We start from the raw sequence: 16,856 nt of genomic DNA, 5'->3' as shown, positions 1-16,856 counted from the left end.
TGGCTGTCAACCAGCAGTCCCCCAGGGTATCTCCCATATGGGGTAAACCTATACCACCCTTCTTCACAGGACCCGAGACCTGCAGGTATAGGGTGGTATACAAATTCAATAAATCATCATCATCATCATCATCATCATCTCAGGGAGGTTCGCAGAATAAAATACAAGGTAAAAACACAAGCAACTAGTTAAAACAAAGCAATACCCCCACTTCCCACAAGCACATCTTAAAGCCTGTAGAATATTACTCTTACCCCATCATAGACATCGTCCAGCTCCTTGTCATCAAGGATGAACTCTGGGAAGCCGATCATGTCGTAAATGGAGTCAGCCTGCAGAGAAAGAAAAGCATGGGCAGCCGAGGCTTGCAGGCTGCACAACTGCAATAAGGGGTTGGGGTGAGGAGGGGGGGAACAGGCTGTGCAGCTGACGCCACATGCAGCTGGTAAAATCTGCAGGTGCCACCACCCATTGGCTGGCAAACATGGAACCTCCATGCTCAGAGGTAGTCTTCTCCAAACAGCAAGAGGAGACATAACCAGGGATAGCCATTGCTTTCATGCTCTACTTGAGGCTTAGGTCCAACCTATCAGAAGGACTGCATTCTCCTACACGGACCTTCCCATATCTAAGTTCTCATAATGTAAAATGCACAGTCATAAGGACTAGAAACTTCCTTTAAAAATTAAAGCCATGGTTGTCAGGAATCTGAAGTCGGCAGCAAATAAATATCTGGGGCACCTTCTCTTTAGCGGCTTGTTTCGTCTTCTCATCCATCCAGTCAAGATGGTCCAGCGATTCCTCAAAAGCAGTGCGTATCTCAGCAATCATGTCCTCTGCCTGAAGGAAAAGACATAAGAAGTCTATGTAAGGGCATCAGTGTGTTCCCCTTCACTCATCTCATCTCCAGCATGTCATCACCAGAATACCATCTCATTCACTATACGCCCAATGAATCACTGTGCTCTGCAAGAGAGGGCATCCTGCAAATACCAGCCTATTGGGAAGTCTGTTCTGCAAGATGGGTAGCCTTGCCTAAACATGAAAGTGGTTAGCAGCTGCTGAAAACAATGCAATGAAGGTGTCTGCATAATATCAATAGGCAGGGAGTTCCAGAGAGTTGGTGCTGGGTGGAGCACGAGACTCTTAATCTCAAGGTTGTGGGTTCAAGCCTCACGTTGGGTAGATGACCCTCAGGGTCCCTTCCAACTCTACAATTCTATTGATGTTATAAATGATTGATTCCTTGCAGGTTAAATGTCGTTCCGTGATTGTTTCTGCATGTAAGTTCCATCCTTCCTGAGAAGGATGAGCAGAGCAGCTATAGAGGGTTTCAGGCTGAGTGACAGGCTGGCAGGTTGTGGGGAAGGAAGGAGCTGCTTAACCCTCCCCTTCCCGGCTGCGGCTACTGCATCCCGTCACCAGCTGCTTTTCTCCCAAGGAAGAAAAATATGTAGGGGCCACATACAGCGCACGGACAGGAGAACTTGTCATCATGGGGTATTGTAAAAGGTGGGGACATACAGAGGGCAGCTTTGTCGACATGCCTGGGGATACTCACAATCTCCTTGCTGTGCCGGTCGAAGGTGGCTTTTACGAACAGAGCCCCCAGGGCAAAGCCCAAAGTGTCATCAGTGTTGGAGATGCAAGTTTGCCAGCGGGGGGTGCAGGACTCCAGAGAAACGAGAGAGAACGAGACATAAGTGGGACAGCTCATGTGGTGTTGTGGTTAAGAGTCTTATACCTCTTCACCTAAGGGTTGCGGGTGGCGCTGTGGGTTAAACCACAGAGTCTAGGACTAGCCGATCAGAAGGTCGGCAGTTTGAATCCCTGTGACGGGGTGAGCTCCCATTGCTCAGTCCCTGCTCCTGCGAACCTAGCAGTTCAAAAGCACATCAAAGTGCAAGTAGATAAATAGGTACCGCTCCGGCGGGAAGGTAAATGGCGTTTCCGTGCGCTGCTCTGGTTCGCCAGAAGCGGCGTAGTCATGCTGGCCACATGACCCAGAAACTGTACGCCAGCTCCCTCAGCCAATAAAGCAAGATGATCGCCGCAACTGGACCTAATGGTCACGACTGGACCTAATGGTCAGGGGTCCCTTTACCTTTACCTCCTCACCTAATCTACCTCACAGAGTTGTTGGAAGCACAGAACGGGGAGAGGGAGAAGAAACATGCAGAATACTCTAAAATATCCTTAGAGGCAGGATATTAATGTAGTAATAATAAATAAGTAAGGGGGAGCAGAGCTGGGCATGTGTGTTGCTCTGTAAAGACACTGGTTGGCTGAGGATCCTGCCCCAACAAACAACAGGCCTCCCCCAAAACAAAGAGCTGGCCAGGTGGGCTGCAGCTGGTTCTCAGACTACCTAACCAGGAGGCCTGGGGTGCCGTCAGCTCCAGAGGCCTACAAATCAAATCAATCCTTAGATGCAGCCCCAAAGGAAGATTCGCTTACCTTCTTGGTACCATACAGGGTCTCCAAAAGCTTCTCCTGGGCTGCCTCAAACCGCTGATCCAGGCTAGAAGCTGTCTTCTGAACCAGGTTCCAGATCATGTAATTGTTCAGGACACTCAAAGAAGGAAAAGAAAGAAAAGAGGACCCAGTTGAGATGCAGGATTGGTGGCCAATGGGCTGGAGTGCTCCCTACCCTCTGCAAAGCTCAGACACTCTCCTCCCAGCTGCTTATTTATGGGAAGGCACAGCTGTAGGCTTAGTTCCTACTTTGGCTGGACACCTGCATGCCTCAAACCCAAGTGCCGCCTGCACCATGCTGAGGAAAGTTGGAAGAAAGAGACCTGCATAGCAGAGGGGTTGTACTTGGATGACCCTCGCGGTCCCTTCCAGCTATACAATCCTATGGTTCAAAAGCTCCAGATTTTTATATAATCTGAAAGGCTACACTGGGCAGACAGAGGGTGATGATCGGAAAGACTTGAGCAAAAACCCTGCTTCCACCAAAGATTTTTGTGAAAAGGAAAGCGATGGGAGAATGCACTGGGAAATGTGGGCTAACACTTGCTTTGATGCATCGTCATCTAACCTTCATTCAAGCAAATGATCAAAAAATGAATGCTCATTAAATAGCCAGTGTTGCCTAATCTCCCTGCAAACAAATCAGGATGAGTGCTCAGTAAAGAAGTCATCTGGGAGCATTCATTGTGATTTCTCACATTGCCTGCTTGCATGAGGGGTACTGAAAGGGAAGGGGAGGAATAGGTCAGGAATGCAGAACAATATTTTCTATACTGCCCTCCATCCAAAGATCACAGGGCAGTTTACAATATAAAAACACAAAAATGCAAAACTTGGTAACAAACAAAAACAATATCCACCCCCACCCCCAATTTAGAAGGCCATAGATTGTTTAATTAGCCAAAGGCCTGCGAGAAGAGGAATGATCTTGCCTGGTGCCTAAAGGTATGTAAAGAAGGCGCCAAACAAGCCTCCCTGAGGAAAGAATTCCACAAGTGGGGAGCCACCACAGAAAAAGCCCTGTTCTCATGTTGCTACCCTCCATACTTCTTTGGTAGGAGGCACACACAGAAGGGCCTCAGATGATGGTCACAGGGTCCAGGTTGGTTGATATGGGGAGAAGTGGTCGTTGAGGTAATAATTATGCTGTCTAGGGTTGTTGTTGTTTTTTGCAAACAGCATAAAGTTTGAGAAGGGACCTGTGTAGGGGAGACGGTTAAGTACAAGCAGCTAAATCTACTTGCATGGCTCCCCTCCACACTCATTGCAAATTCCTTTTTGAGCTGCTTTTTCCTTCACAAAGAGGTGACACATAATAGCACTCTGGGTAGAATGAAACAGAGCGTATGTTGATGTTTAGTAAAAGCTGGGTTGCCGTGGGATAAGGGCACACCACTGTGTAGAGCACCAAAACACACTTGCATCGTGCATCGGCAAGCATTGTAAACAGCCATGACGAATGCCCCATTAGCTGCAAACCTTGCCTACAATCTAATCTGGTTCCTGAGCCTTCGCTAGTAAACACTCACAGAACTGTGAGCTTTGCCACATTCTAAAAGAGGCCGCTGTGTCAGAGGTGCCAGAGGTTGATTCAGCCAAAACCAAAGCATACCAAGGATGCTGAAATCTGTGGCCTCCACTTGTTGTCAGACTACAACTCCCATCATCTGTGACCACTGGCCATTCTGTGATATACAATCAGATCAAAATGAGGGGCAAAGTAAAAGTGCAGGCGAGCCCTTAATTGCTGTTTTATGGTTCAACCTGACATCAAATGGAGGTTGCTGTTTTCGGATTTTCTGGTAGAATTCCATTGTGGTGTTTTATTCTTTTAAATTGTACACCTGCCCTGGGAACCTATGACACAGGGCTGCTGGAACATATTCTAAATCAATCTCACAGCAGCACAATATTCTGCACCCAGCATTACAGGCAGAGAATATATCTGAGAAGAACGCCACTGAGCCAAGGTGCAGGAACAGATTGTATCCAGGCCTTCTGGGTATGAAGAAACACACAAACGAACACACACACACACACACACACACACACACAGGCATTGTGTTCCTGCTGCATCCCCACCACCTGGTACCTTTTGTCGGTGTTATTGATAAGCTGGGAAACCTGCTGCAAATATTCCCTGCCATAAACCACCACAGGCTCAGCCTCGGTTAGCTCTAGTGGTGAGAGGAAGTAGGAGATGAAGTCTAGCCAGTCAATGGCAGGGGCAAGAACCTGCAGAAAGCAAAAAGAAACCTAAAGCTTAGAAATGAATTTAGTGAAAAGGAACTGGTGAGACTGCCTGGCTGGCCACACCCTCTGACCAGTTTTTCGCTCCCATGCTGCAGATGCTAGAAACTCATGCATTGTGAGTTATACTCCAAAAAGCAGAGGATGCTGGAGATGCATCTGTGTAACTGCTGAATTTTGTATTTTAAAAACATCTGGCAGGGGCTCAGTCATCTGTAACCCAGCTGACCTTAATGCATAGCAGAGCTTAATCCAATGATGTTTGCAACGTGACCTGTCCATCTTCAGTTACGTCACATCTGCAGCATACATTCTTTTTTTTATGAAATAAATTTTTATTTGATTTTCAAAAATATAAACATACAACAAAACCAATTCTGAATCCAAATGTCGAGATTATTCTGAATCTCCTGACTTTCCCCCATCACTTCCATGGGCCCTATTAATCCTATTTTTAACTGCATATCACTACTTCTCCAGTTTTTTATCTTACTAAATTATTCATACATACTGTTACATTACAAGCGTATTTAAAATCCTGCCAGTGTTTTAACCTGCTTACAATAATCTTGTATATACATTATAAACTTTCCCCATTCTTTTTTAACGATCTCGTCTTCTTGATTCCCAGTTAATTTTGCCAAGTTGTCTATCAACTTGGTTTGCCATTTGTCTCTGGTCGGGGTTGTCCCTTCTTTCCATCTCTGGGCTAGTAACGTTCATGCAGCTGTTGTCGCGTACATGAACAGTTTTTTCTGGTCCTTTGGGATCTCGGTACCTATGCATCTGCAGCATACATTCAAAACACATTGCTCTCCCTAAAGAATCCTGGGAACTGTAGTTTGCTATGGGTGTGGAAACTGTAGCACTGTGAGGGCATAAACTACAGTTCCCAGGATTATTTGGGGAAGGCCTTGACTGTTAAAAGTGGTACAAGCGTGCTTTAAATGCACAGTGCGGATGCAACAAACTTTGCAACTTCACCGAACCACCTCCTTGGCACACATCCCCTTCCAGTTGTGCCCCAAACCCAGGCTAATGTTTGGAAGGACTCAAAAGCTTGCTCCCCACTTGTGACACTTTGGTTTGCTGCCATACAGATATTGCCTGATTGCAAACGTGATTATTTGGGTGGTGGCAGAAATGAACTCTGCATGTGCCCGATTTCCTTCACATTAGTCCTGCATATGTCCTGGCAATCGGTTCCAGCACTAGAGAAAAGTTCTGGGGCCAAGTCCTGAGCGAGGTGCTGGGCGTGTGAGTGAGCAATAAGTGATTTCTCTTCCTTGCCTCAGTTTACAGCCCTGTCCTAATGCAGACCCGCCCCCGCCCCCATAGCAAGGGACCAGTTCGTTGGCTCCTGGTTCCTTTCCCCCAGGGACCAAATCCAGCTCTAGTCTCTACAGGCCAAAGCCTGGACTTCCCAGAACTGACACTTCTACAACCAGATTTTATTTGTCTCTCTCTCTCCATGTTGCCATGGCAAAGAGTTGCTTGGCAACCAATGAGTGATGAAGAAGGTTGGCTTCCCCTTTTCCCTGGGAGGTCCAAGGGATGGGAGGGCGACAAGAAGAACAAAGAGGAGCAGAGGAACAGAATACAGAGCTGAGGGGGGGGGGAGAGAGGCCAGGGTAGGGGAGTTAAACACCAGGAATAAAGTTGTGCCCAATGGGGTGGGAATGCCAGAAGCCAGAGGACAGAGGTGCAAAAAGAAGGTTTTTTTTGGGGGGGGGGGGTATGTGGAGTTTCACAAGCTAATCCAGACTTGTGAATGGCCCAACCCTTGTCTTAAAAGAGCTTGAAATGCTTACAGCAACCTTCCGAGACAAGTCACTATTATTTGTTTATTCATTATTTCTTTATCGCACATATATTCCTCCACGGAGCTCAAGGTGGCTTACCCAGGCAGAATTCCAACCGTCCTCTCCACTCCTCGTTGAATCCTGCGAGGTAGATTAGGTGGAGAGGCAGCAACTGGCCCAGCAGCACCCAGGGAGCTTCATGTAAGCGTTCAGACCCTGGTCACCCAAATCCTAGTCCGACACTCTAACCACAACACCACTATTTGGTTGAGAGGACCTTGCCTTAGTGAACTAGTGGCAGAGACAAATTCAAGCTGGGATCTTCCTGATTCATGCTTCAGTTTCCTAGCTATTACATAAAAATCTAAGCATATCCTGGATGCTGGATCAGGTCAGACCTAGCCAATCTTTCTATTATTTCAGGTGCCTCTGAAAACCCCACAAGCAGGAAGTGAGAGCCAGTTGCTGTCTCTCAGTCTAACCTGCCTCACAGAGTTGTTGCGAGGATGAACTGGAAATGGGGAGGAGTGCTTGAGGAAAGATGAGATATGAATGTTGTTGTGGACCTGGGAGAGACCAGGACTCAAATCCTCACTCAGCCATGAAGCTCACTGGGTGACCTTGGGCCAGTCACTCCTCCTCAGCTTAACCTACCTTACAGGGGTGTTGGGGGGATTAAATGAGGATGGGGAGAACCATGTACGCCAGGTGGAGCTCCTTGAGTAAAAAGGTGGGATATAAACAAATAAATAAATGCAACATTTCTGTTGCATTTTTGCTGCAGTGGCTCTTTTGGGAAGCAGTGATCCCCAAGGGGGTGGGTGGGGAGGATGAACTGTGTACAGTACTCAGTGAAATATTTGCACTAGTGCAAGGATCAGCACAGGTGCAATGGGACTTTGCCCCCTGCTCCTCTCTCTGTGTGTGCCCGGACTGACTCCAACTACAAAATCTGAGCCTGCTGAACAGACTCTTGGGCTGGAGTATTGTTTAGGGTTTTTGTTATTGCTGTTATTGATATTAATTGTTTGTATCTTTGTTTTAAGAGCTTATTATGTGGAAATCATTTGATTTTGTGTGTGTGTGTGCATGCGCTTGCTTGACGATGTGTTTCATTTACTGCTGACGACTGTTTTCGCAATTATGTAAATTGTTTCATGTTTGTTGAAAGCCGCCTTGAGCCTGCTTTTAACCATGCAAAGACGGTGTGCAAATGAAACGACGATGATGCACCACCTCCAAATTTGTCCCGGATGACTGAGGGAGCCTCCGGGACAGAATCAGAGGGCGTACGAGAGGAGGAAAGGGGGAGACTGTCCCATGGCTGCAAGGAGAAACACTGTGCGCTGGTGCGCTTACATCGAACACAACCCTCTTGCCTCCAGGAGCAGAACTGCGTCTGAGGAGGGCCTGGAGGGCAGCCTCAGCATCACAGCTGCAACTCTGGGCTCATTGGGATGCCGATCAGCTAGCCAGGCTCCTGGGCGTGACGTTCACAGCGGCTGAATAGCGGCACGGAGATGGAATCCTAATGAAGGGTCTGATGACGGTGTTGGCTGCCGCCTGTGCAGTGAGTCTTTGCTTATGCAACAAAAGCTGTTTCTCTGTTAAGGAGGCTGCAGGAAACCAGGATGAGGGAGGAGGAGGAAGGTGGGAGAAGAGGGTGCTACTGCAAGGGAAGGAGAGAGGAAAAGATGGTTGGCTGGGGACCTTTGAAGGCACTGCTGTATGCCCCTATATGTCTGGGGAACCTCCCAAAGCACCTGCACGACACAATTGCAGCCTCCAAATATCACAGAGAAGGGACCTTAGAGGCTCTCAAATCCAACCCTCCTTGCTGAGACAGGAGCCCCACTGCTGCAGCATCCCTGAGAGGCGGTCATCCAGCCTCGGCCCACAAGCCTCAGCTGGTGGAATGCTTACTAACAGGATGGATGATGCCCTTGTTAGGATTTTTATCTATCCAAGCTGCTCCAGTGGAGGGTACTATGTTTTGTGTATATCATGTGAGTGTCTGAGAGAGCGTGAGAAAGGAAGTCTGTCTTATCCCTTCCTTCTGAGTACTTTTGGAAGTTGGTTTTACAGTGGTGCCTCACAAGACGAAATTAATCCGTTCCGTGAGGCTCTTCGTATAGCAGTTTTTTCGTCTTGCAAGACGATTGACAGCTTAGCGGATTTGCGCTATTAGCAGTTTAGCAGCTTTTAGCGCCTTATCTGCTTAGCGGATCAGCTGATAAGCGGCTTGGCTGCTTAGAAAAAGGGGGGGAAGGGGAAAAAACCCGCAGGAACTCGCAAGACATTTCCGTCTTGCGAAGCAAGCCCATAGGGAAATTCGTTTTGCGAAGCGCCTCCAAAACGGAAAACCCTTTCGTCTAGCGGGTTTTCCGTCTTGCGAGGCGTTCGTCTTGCGGGGCACCACTGTACTTCTGTATGTGTCACAATTCTGTACTGGTGTTCAGAAAGCACAGATGTACTGATGGAGTCTGATGTATATAAGACTGTAAATAAAGTAGTTTAGAACTACGATTGAGTCTTTCTTCTGCTGTGATATACCAGAAGACTAGCGTGCTCTTTTCAGGAGAGAAGGGTCGCTTATTACCGGTCTCTCAGGACTGAGGGAGATTTACAGCCAGAGAGGACCACTGGAGAGACGCTCTAAAGACTTGGGAAGTTGGCAGCGTTCCCAGGGCATTTTTCCAACAGCCCTTTGGGACTGGCAGGGCAGGGGGCTGTTGAACTACAACTCCCAGCAGCCCTGGTTGCCGGCCACACGTCCAGCAACAGTGCCTGGAAGGCCACAGGCTAGCCATCACTGGCCCAATGAATGATCCCACCTCTCTCTGCTCAAATTACGCAAGATGTCCCCAGTTGCCAAGAATCCCATTTAGAGCCAGGACCAAACCAAGAGACCAAACAAGACCCCTCCCCGCCAGATCTGCTCCTCCCCAGGGCCTTATCCAGGCAGGTCCCACCTGCAGCCCGGCGATGTTCAGCTTGTGGTAAATTTTCTCATCGTCCCGCCGCTCGTCTTGGGGGACGGTGAGGTTGGCCAGCTCGGTCTCCAGGTTCAGCACCTGCTGCATCTGCTCTTCCGTAGAAGCTCTGGCCCCGCCCAGCAACATCCCCAGCTCCACCATGTAGTCCAGGTAAGCAGCCAGCACCTGCCAGAGAGGGTGCAAAGCACCTGGGTGATTCCAGGAAATTTCGCCAGCCAAGGAGAACAAAAGGCGACAGCAGCAACAGGCCACCTTTCCTCCCCGCTCAGCTCTTAGCTTATCCAGCACCTTTTTCAAACTATGGAAGCTAAGGAGCTTTAGGCTGGGCTGCCACTGCCTCCCCCAACCTTATTGCTATTATTTATGAATCTCTTCACATGAAACATCCCTAAGCAATCCCACAAAGCAATGAAAACAACTGCACATATTAAAAACACCCCCCCCCCCAATGCAATCGGTTAAATGTCTGGGATAAAAATCTCCACTTCAAAAACTTGTTCTCCTCCTTTCACCAGGATGAGGAATGATGGCACACCTCCAAAACTGAAATCTTTTAAAACTTAAATCTTTTGTTGTTTGGGACTGAAGTGTCAGGAGCTGTGGGGGGTGGAATGAGGATCTATGCTGGTGCAGTGCAGGTGGCCAAAGAGATGGAGCTATGAATGAGGAAGTCACCAGTTTGAATCTTGCCCCTGCCATGTGCTTGCTAGGTGAGCTCAGGCAAACTGCTCTGAATCAACAGCCTCCACCTCCACCAACACTGTCTTGTCTTGCAGGGCTGTTGTAAAGATTACTTCTGAAGAACACAAGTCAAGCACTTTAAACACATGTGAAACGTTAATAAAATAATAAAATTATTTTCGTTTCTGCACGTGGCTGCCTCCAGCAGTGAGCAATCAGAGGTGCTTCTCGAAGCATCTTCTCTCTGCTATGAAAACATCTGGGGGGTGGGCCTCCAAGCTGTCAGTGTTTGCAAAATGCTTTATTGCCCAACCCTTACCAGAGGTCCTTGCAGGCTCCGCCAGTTGGATGATTGCCATGTTTGAAGCCAGTGCTTTGAAAGGGGCTTCTGAAGGCCCTTGCAGGCCAAAAGAAAAGTCACCTGATGTCATTGTGACATCAGGTGTGATTGGCAGGTGGGCGGAGTTACCCACCCGTCACACTTGGCCCATGAGGGCTGAGGGAGACCCCTGGGATGGACCAAAGTGCTGTGCTGAGTTCCCCACCAGTTGTCCTGGCCTCTGCATCAATTCCCTTTCTCTTCACACCTATCTTTTCCATTTAATTTACCTTGAAATGTACAGAAATTAAAATAATAATAATTAATAATAACAATAACAACAAGAATAATGCTGCTGCTACAGTTCTGTTTGGGCACAGAATCTCTGCCCCAGCCAGAGAATCTAAGCAGTTTATTTGTTTGCTTAAAGCAAGCTTCTAGCTTCTGATAGCTGCTGAGACATGCTAGACGGCATTTATTTCTCTATTTAACGTACCTGTTCTACCATCTTTCAATTTAGCCAAAAATTCACAAGGCTGCTTCAAGGTGACAAAAAAACTCACACCAAGCTCCCAAAACAACAAAACCATCAAGCATAATGTGTTTTTTTTTTAAATCAGCACAAGGCAGCATAAAACCAGGTGAAATGCCCATAAAACGCTGCAGGAAACAAGCTCAGCAGCAGCATAACCGTCGCCATCGGTGCTCAATTAAAATCCCAGGTAAAAATACTTATTTTGACCTGGTGCCTAGAATGGAATGGAACTGACAGCAGGCAAATTTCTCAGGGAGGGTGTTTCATAAACTGAAAAGCCCCACCACTCTGTTGCTGCCACCCACCTCTGCCCTGACATTAAGGGCACTGATAGAATAGCTTCCACAGATGATGATGATTTATTCAATTTATATACGGCACCACCCTTTATCGAAAGATTCCAGAGCAGCGTGCAACATTAAGAACACATTTTACAGAGCATCAATAATACAAACATAAGAACAAGCATAAGAACAGACAGAGCAATAATAAAATAATCATTAATAGCAGTCTCCCAACCCCCAGCACCCGGGCAGGATTGTGGGCTTCTTTCAGATTCCCAGTTCCTAAGCTTGAAATGGCTATAAAGGTTAAAACCAGCATTTCTGAAATTGTGTGTGAAAACATACTGGAAGCCAGCAGGGCTGTTTTAACACCGCCAACGTAGTTTTAACTACATTCCATGCGTAGAGATCTGTGCACACACCGTACTTTTAAAGCACATTCAAAGCGCCAAATAATTCTAGGCACTGTAATTTACCCCTCAGGGAGCTACAGTTCCCAGAAGACCTTAGAGAACAACAGGGCCCAGAATTCTTTGAGGGGTGGAGGGGAAAGCAATGTTCTTCGATTATGCTCTAAAGGGATACCATGAACACAGTCCCAGTTAATCATTTAGCTGTACCAGCTGAAGTTTGCAACACTTACGGCTTTGCTTGATGCTCAACAAGGCAGGCCACTGACAATATCTCACCTGTCAAATTGTGAAAGATAGGAGGGGGAAGCTGCTGCCCTCTAGACTTTGTTGGGCCCCAGCTCCCATCAGCCACATGGCCAATGGTCAGATGTGTCTCACACATCTGTCATGGATACTTTAGCTGAGACAGGGGATGGGATAGATGACTCTTCAAACTCTGCAATTGTACAATTTTATTATTCTGTTTATGATTTTATGATTCTGTTTATAATCCCATTTTTCTTTCCCTATTTGCTGCTGCTTCCGTTTCTCTTTCCTCCGTCTGCTGGCTTCTTGTGTCTATTTTTGGATAGTAATCTGCCTGGGGCAGGGACTTGTCACACACCTGTTCTTTGTAAAGCATTGACCTTTGCAGAGCCAATGTGGCTCAGTGCTTAAGAGCGTCAGGTGGTGTCCCAGGGGTTCAAATCCCCACTCAGCCATGATGCTCACTGGGAGACTTGAGGAAGGTCAATGTCTCTCAGCCTAACCTACCTCACAGGGCTGTTGTGAGGGTGAAAGGGGGGGGGGGAGAGAACACACTATGTGCTTCCTTAAGCTTCCTTGGAGGAAAGGAGGGATATAAGAATAAATGTGCAGTGTACTTACATGTGGTGCTATATAAATATTTCAGCATTCACTGAACCAACCCAGTCAGTTAACACCCATCGTAAGGACTTCCAGTTGCAGAGTGGGGCTTTTCCTCCCCCCCAAAAAAATTGGCTGTGGGGTAGTTGGGAGAACAGCTTGCGGGAGGAAATAAGAGGTCGCTCTGTCTAGCAAGCTGCAATCCTTGCTCAGACGAAACGTTCGTCATGGTGCGTCACCAAATTCCGCCCTGATCAATATTAATAAAACTAATATTCATGCACAGTAGCCCTGGTATACAGAAAGGAATAGGCACCTCTGCTTATCCTCAAGTATCTGTGCTTTATTTGCCAACTCGATTTACCAATGAGCAGCTATTGAGAATGTCAACCAAAGGGGTCTGTCCCGCCCATCCTCACCTCAGAAAGCATTTTGACACTTGCCTTAGAGGAAGGAGGCACCACCCCCAAAAAATAAAATAATTTTCAGGGTCTGAACAGAGCCAGCAGAGACCTATTGCGCAAGCAGCTCACTGGGCTGGAGAACAAAGATTTATTGGTAAATGTGACTAGCAATGACGAAAAGCAGACCATTTCAGAGTCGGTGGGAGCAGGGTATTTATTTACTAAAGCATTGGCAGAGAACTGGCTGCCCTCCAGATGTTGCTAGAACTCAGCTTTCATGAGAGTGAGAGAGGGTTTTGCACTTGTCATGTGCTTCCTAGGCAAGGGCCCGAGCAGTTTTTCGTGCTCCCCACCACTTTCCCCAGGGAAACTCACTGTTTACCATTGAATTGGAATGAGTGTTGAACCACAGAAAAACTGATCAGTGTTCATTCACCAGTAAAGAGAAGGTTTCTCCAGGGGAAAGCAGCAAGACAAGTGGAAGTGTGCATGACCCAAAGTGAGAGGCAGGGGTTGGTACCTAGTGCGGACTGCGACCACCTTACCTTTTCATTGGCTGTCTTGTTCAGGTAGTAATCCCGCGATGGTAAGAAAAGTCCTGACTGGTCCAGCTGCCATGTACAAAAGGGAACCAGTGAGTCTATGTGGCAGAACACCCAGCCCTTAGCTTCCCCTACAGCTCCTTCTAGCTCCCTATAGCACAGGAGAGGGAGATAAGGAAGGTGCCCTGCGCAGGTAAGACCATAGGCCCATGCAGCTTAGTGCTGTCTACACAGACTGGCAGCAGCTCTCCCAAGTTTCAGGTACATTCTCAGCCCTACCTGGGGGGCTGAACCTGGGACCTTCTGCATGCAAAGCAGAGGCTCTGCTATGGAGTTATGGTGCTTCCTGATGAGATCAGGATGCCAATAGAGATTTCCCTCCTCCAAGCTCCTTTTGCACAGAAATGCTCTCTCAGGTAGCGGGGCTTACCTGGATGATGTTGCTGTTGGAGCTCTTGGAATCAGCACCCACAAAAACGGTGAAGAATGGAGAAGCCCGGTATGTTCCTGATACCAGTTTCAGAACTTCCATGAAGTTGCTCTGATTCCATGGGCCGGTGATGTTCCAGCCTCCAATCTGGAGTTTGGGGGTGGGGGAAGAGAAGGAGGATGCAGAGAGTAAGGTGAACAAGAGAGAAATTGCCACCAGCATCTTGCTTGCATTTTGAGATCACACCTGCTGAAGTTCTTTTATAAGTGCCTCCTTCATCAGAAGGGTGCAATGCAAGGTGATGGCATCCTGCATACGGAATGCCCAACCCAAATGACACCGGCATTTCCATTTTTTCTGCCCCATGCTAAGATTAAAAATAATAATACCCCCTGGCATTTTAAAGTGTGTCTTTCCTTAACTTGCTGTTTGTTCTTGCTTGCTGCCTCATTTTATTGTTAATATTATGGATTTTATTATAGATATTTTAGCGTTGTGTGATTAATTGTTTACACTTCTTGTTCACTACCCTGGACTTTGTAGGGCAAATGATGGTATACAAATTTCTTAAATAGTCATTTCATAATCTCTAGTAACAAGAAGGAAAGAGCTACGCAAGTTGCTAACAACCCAAGCTCCTGCAAATCCTCCCCTGCCTCCTTTTTCTGGCTTCTGTGATTTCATTAAATTCTGCCTCGCCTTCCCAATGTTTTTCTCCTGGACCTCTGACAACTACAAATGAAAGCAGCAATTCCCAGGAGGGTGAATTTTGCATCTGCTGCTGTTTGGATCCATTTGAGCTCTAACTGAATTGTCATTGTCTGCACATTTCACATTTCATTTCCTCACTTTCATCCCACTGTGTTTGTGTGTGTTTGTGTTCACACACACACGCACACACACACACACACACAACTGCAACTCAAGAGTACACTTCAGGCATCTGATGAAGTCTAGTCTATAAAGCTTAGACCATAATGATTAAACTTTGTAGTTTTTGCTGCAAAAGCAACCAACGCAGGGAGGGGTTCCCATTTCTTCTATCCTTCTTTTGGTGCTAACATGGCAACTGCCATTCATTGACTTCATACCCAGCCCGGCCCAGTGGCAGGAGTAAAAAGAGGGCCAGTTCTCACATGCTGGAATGAGACCTTCCCTCCTTCTCTGTACATTCTGCTTGCACCCATTTCCCTGCCAGGCTCACCTTCTCAATGAGCTCCATCAACGGCTGGGAGCCCAGTTCCTCAATCTTCTGCTCTTTAAGGCAAGACAAGTAATAGCGCTGGGTCTTCCTCTCTGCCTCGCTGCTGGAGTTGAAAGTTGCATTCTCTGCCAAGGAAAGCACACAGTTGATGAGAGAGTGGCAAGTTTCCTGGTTCCCAGCATCTCAAGATATTTCAATGCTTGGGGTGGGGGACAGGTGCTCCCAAGTTGCCACTATTTTGGGGCAGGATTCAGTCACATACCAGCAAATCCAGATCCTGCAATTAAAGTTGATTTGGAGCACTTGCGCAATGAACCAGTTCCTTCTCCACAAAAATCAATTTTTTTGCAAGAAGGGAAGTGGCAGGAAAATGCACTAGAAGGTGCAGAAGAATAACCGCTTGGTCAACATGGTCTAACCTACCAGAAACCAGTGTGGTGTAATGGTTGCAGGGCTGGACTAGGACCTGGGAGAGAAGGGTTTAATCCCTCACTCAGCCATGATGCCCACTGGGTGACCCCGGGCCAGTCACCGTTTCTCAGCCAAACCTACCTCACAGGGTTGTTGTGAAGCTAAAAAAGAGAGGGGGAGAAATGCTTATCACACCTTGAGCTCCTAGGGGGGAAAGCCTGGGATACAAATATAATACATGTGACAACCATCTAGTGTGGAGGTTGAGTTCCTGGCCCCCATGCACATCAGCGGAACGTGCTTAAGTGCCCCCAACCCCATTCTGTCCTTTTCCAGGTCCAAAAGGACCCACTCGATGGTGCATCAATTGGAATGTGCCTAAAATGGTCGGTGTGTGCAATTCAGGTTGCTGAATTAAAGGTTTGACTCTCTTGTGCAACAAACTCACTCCCCCCCCCCACTCCAACCACCCCCCACCCCGCATCAGACTCTGGGGAAATGCACTGCAAAGTATGGGATAACATTTGCTTGGCCCAATATCAGCTAACCTCCCAAACAGATCAAAGTTAGTGCTCAGTAAATAAGGCAGAACCCTGCATTCTTTGTGAAAACAGTCAGGACAGATGCTCAGTAAACCAGCTGCCCGAAAGGGAACCTTCCTTCTCCAACGCTGAAATTAAAAGGTGGCTCAGAGAAGAGAGACTGTGTGTGTGTGTGTGTGTGTGTGTGTGTGTGTGTGTGTGTGTAAAGGAGCACCTCACCTAGCAGGTGTTTCATGATGGCCTGGTTTTGGTCCCAGATACTGTTGAAGGTACTCCATTTGGAACGCCCATCGGGCAGTGGATTCCGCTTGATCCAGCCCCCACATGCGTACTGGTAGAAATCGTCACAGGGGTTGATCTCTCGGTCCAGGGCCTCCAAGATTTTGCCGGCCACAATGATGCAAGCTTCAGTCAGGCAAGTGGTATGCGAGGGATCTGGAAGGAGCACACAAACACGCATCGGGCAGCATGCCTCACCGAGAAAGAAGACCTCTTTCTTCAGCCCTTGCCATAACTTGGAAGAGTGCTCGCCATGTGTCATTCACCCCACTCTGTGCCATGGGTGGGGGGGAGGAAGTCCTGGCACAGCCGTGCATCGCATTGTGAGGATTCCCAGGGCACAACGGCAAGGGGGCAGTGATAATTTACCACGGGTGGCTCAGCTCTATTTTGGCCTAGGCAAAAACGTGCCACCAGAAATGATGCCACAGATACCAAAAGGT

General features: G+C 47.6%; 1 protein-coding gene across 3 annotated transcripts in view; it reads right to left on the bottom strand.

The window, feature by feature from the left end:
• ECE2 (endothelin converting enzyme 2) overlaps positions 1-16,856 on the bottom strand; it is a 45,643-nt gene that overhangs the window by 12,024 nt on the left and 16,763 nt on the right. For all 3 annotated transcript variants that reach the window (XM_083739430.1, XM_083739429.1, XM_083739431.1), the window contains 10 exons: positions 16,354-16,569; positions 15,182-15,306; positions 13,978-14,124; positions 13,551-13,616; positions 9,500-9,688; positions 4,568-4,710; positions 2,458-2,572; positions 1,562-1,672; positions 742-840; positions 255-332 (listed from right to left, as the gene is read on the bottom strand). In XM_083739430.1, the coding sequence (XP_083595556.1) occupies positions 255-332; positions 742-840; positions 1,562-1,672; positions 2,458-2,572; positions 4,568-4,710; positions 9,500-9,688; positions 13,551-13,616; positions 13,978-14,124; positions 15,182-15,306; positions 16,354-16,569 (1,289 nt within the window). The remainder of the gene's footprint in view (positions 1-254; positions 333-741; positions 841-1,561; positions 1,673-2,457; positions 2,573-4,567; positions 4,711-9,499; positions 9,689-13,550; positions 13,617-13,977; positions 14,125-15,181; positions 15,307-16,353; positions 16,570-16,856) is intronic.

The sequence above is a fragment of the Podarcis gaigeae genome (assembly GCF_964106915.1).
Source record: "Podarcis gaigeae genome assembly, chromosome: 5".
Classification (NCBI taxonomy): Eukaryota; Metazoa; Chordata; class Lepidosauria; order Squamata; family Lacertidae; genus Podarcis; species Podarcis gaigeae.
Note: the sequence above shows the minus strand (reverse complement) of the source record. Positions and strands in the feature narration are given on the sequence as shown.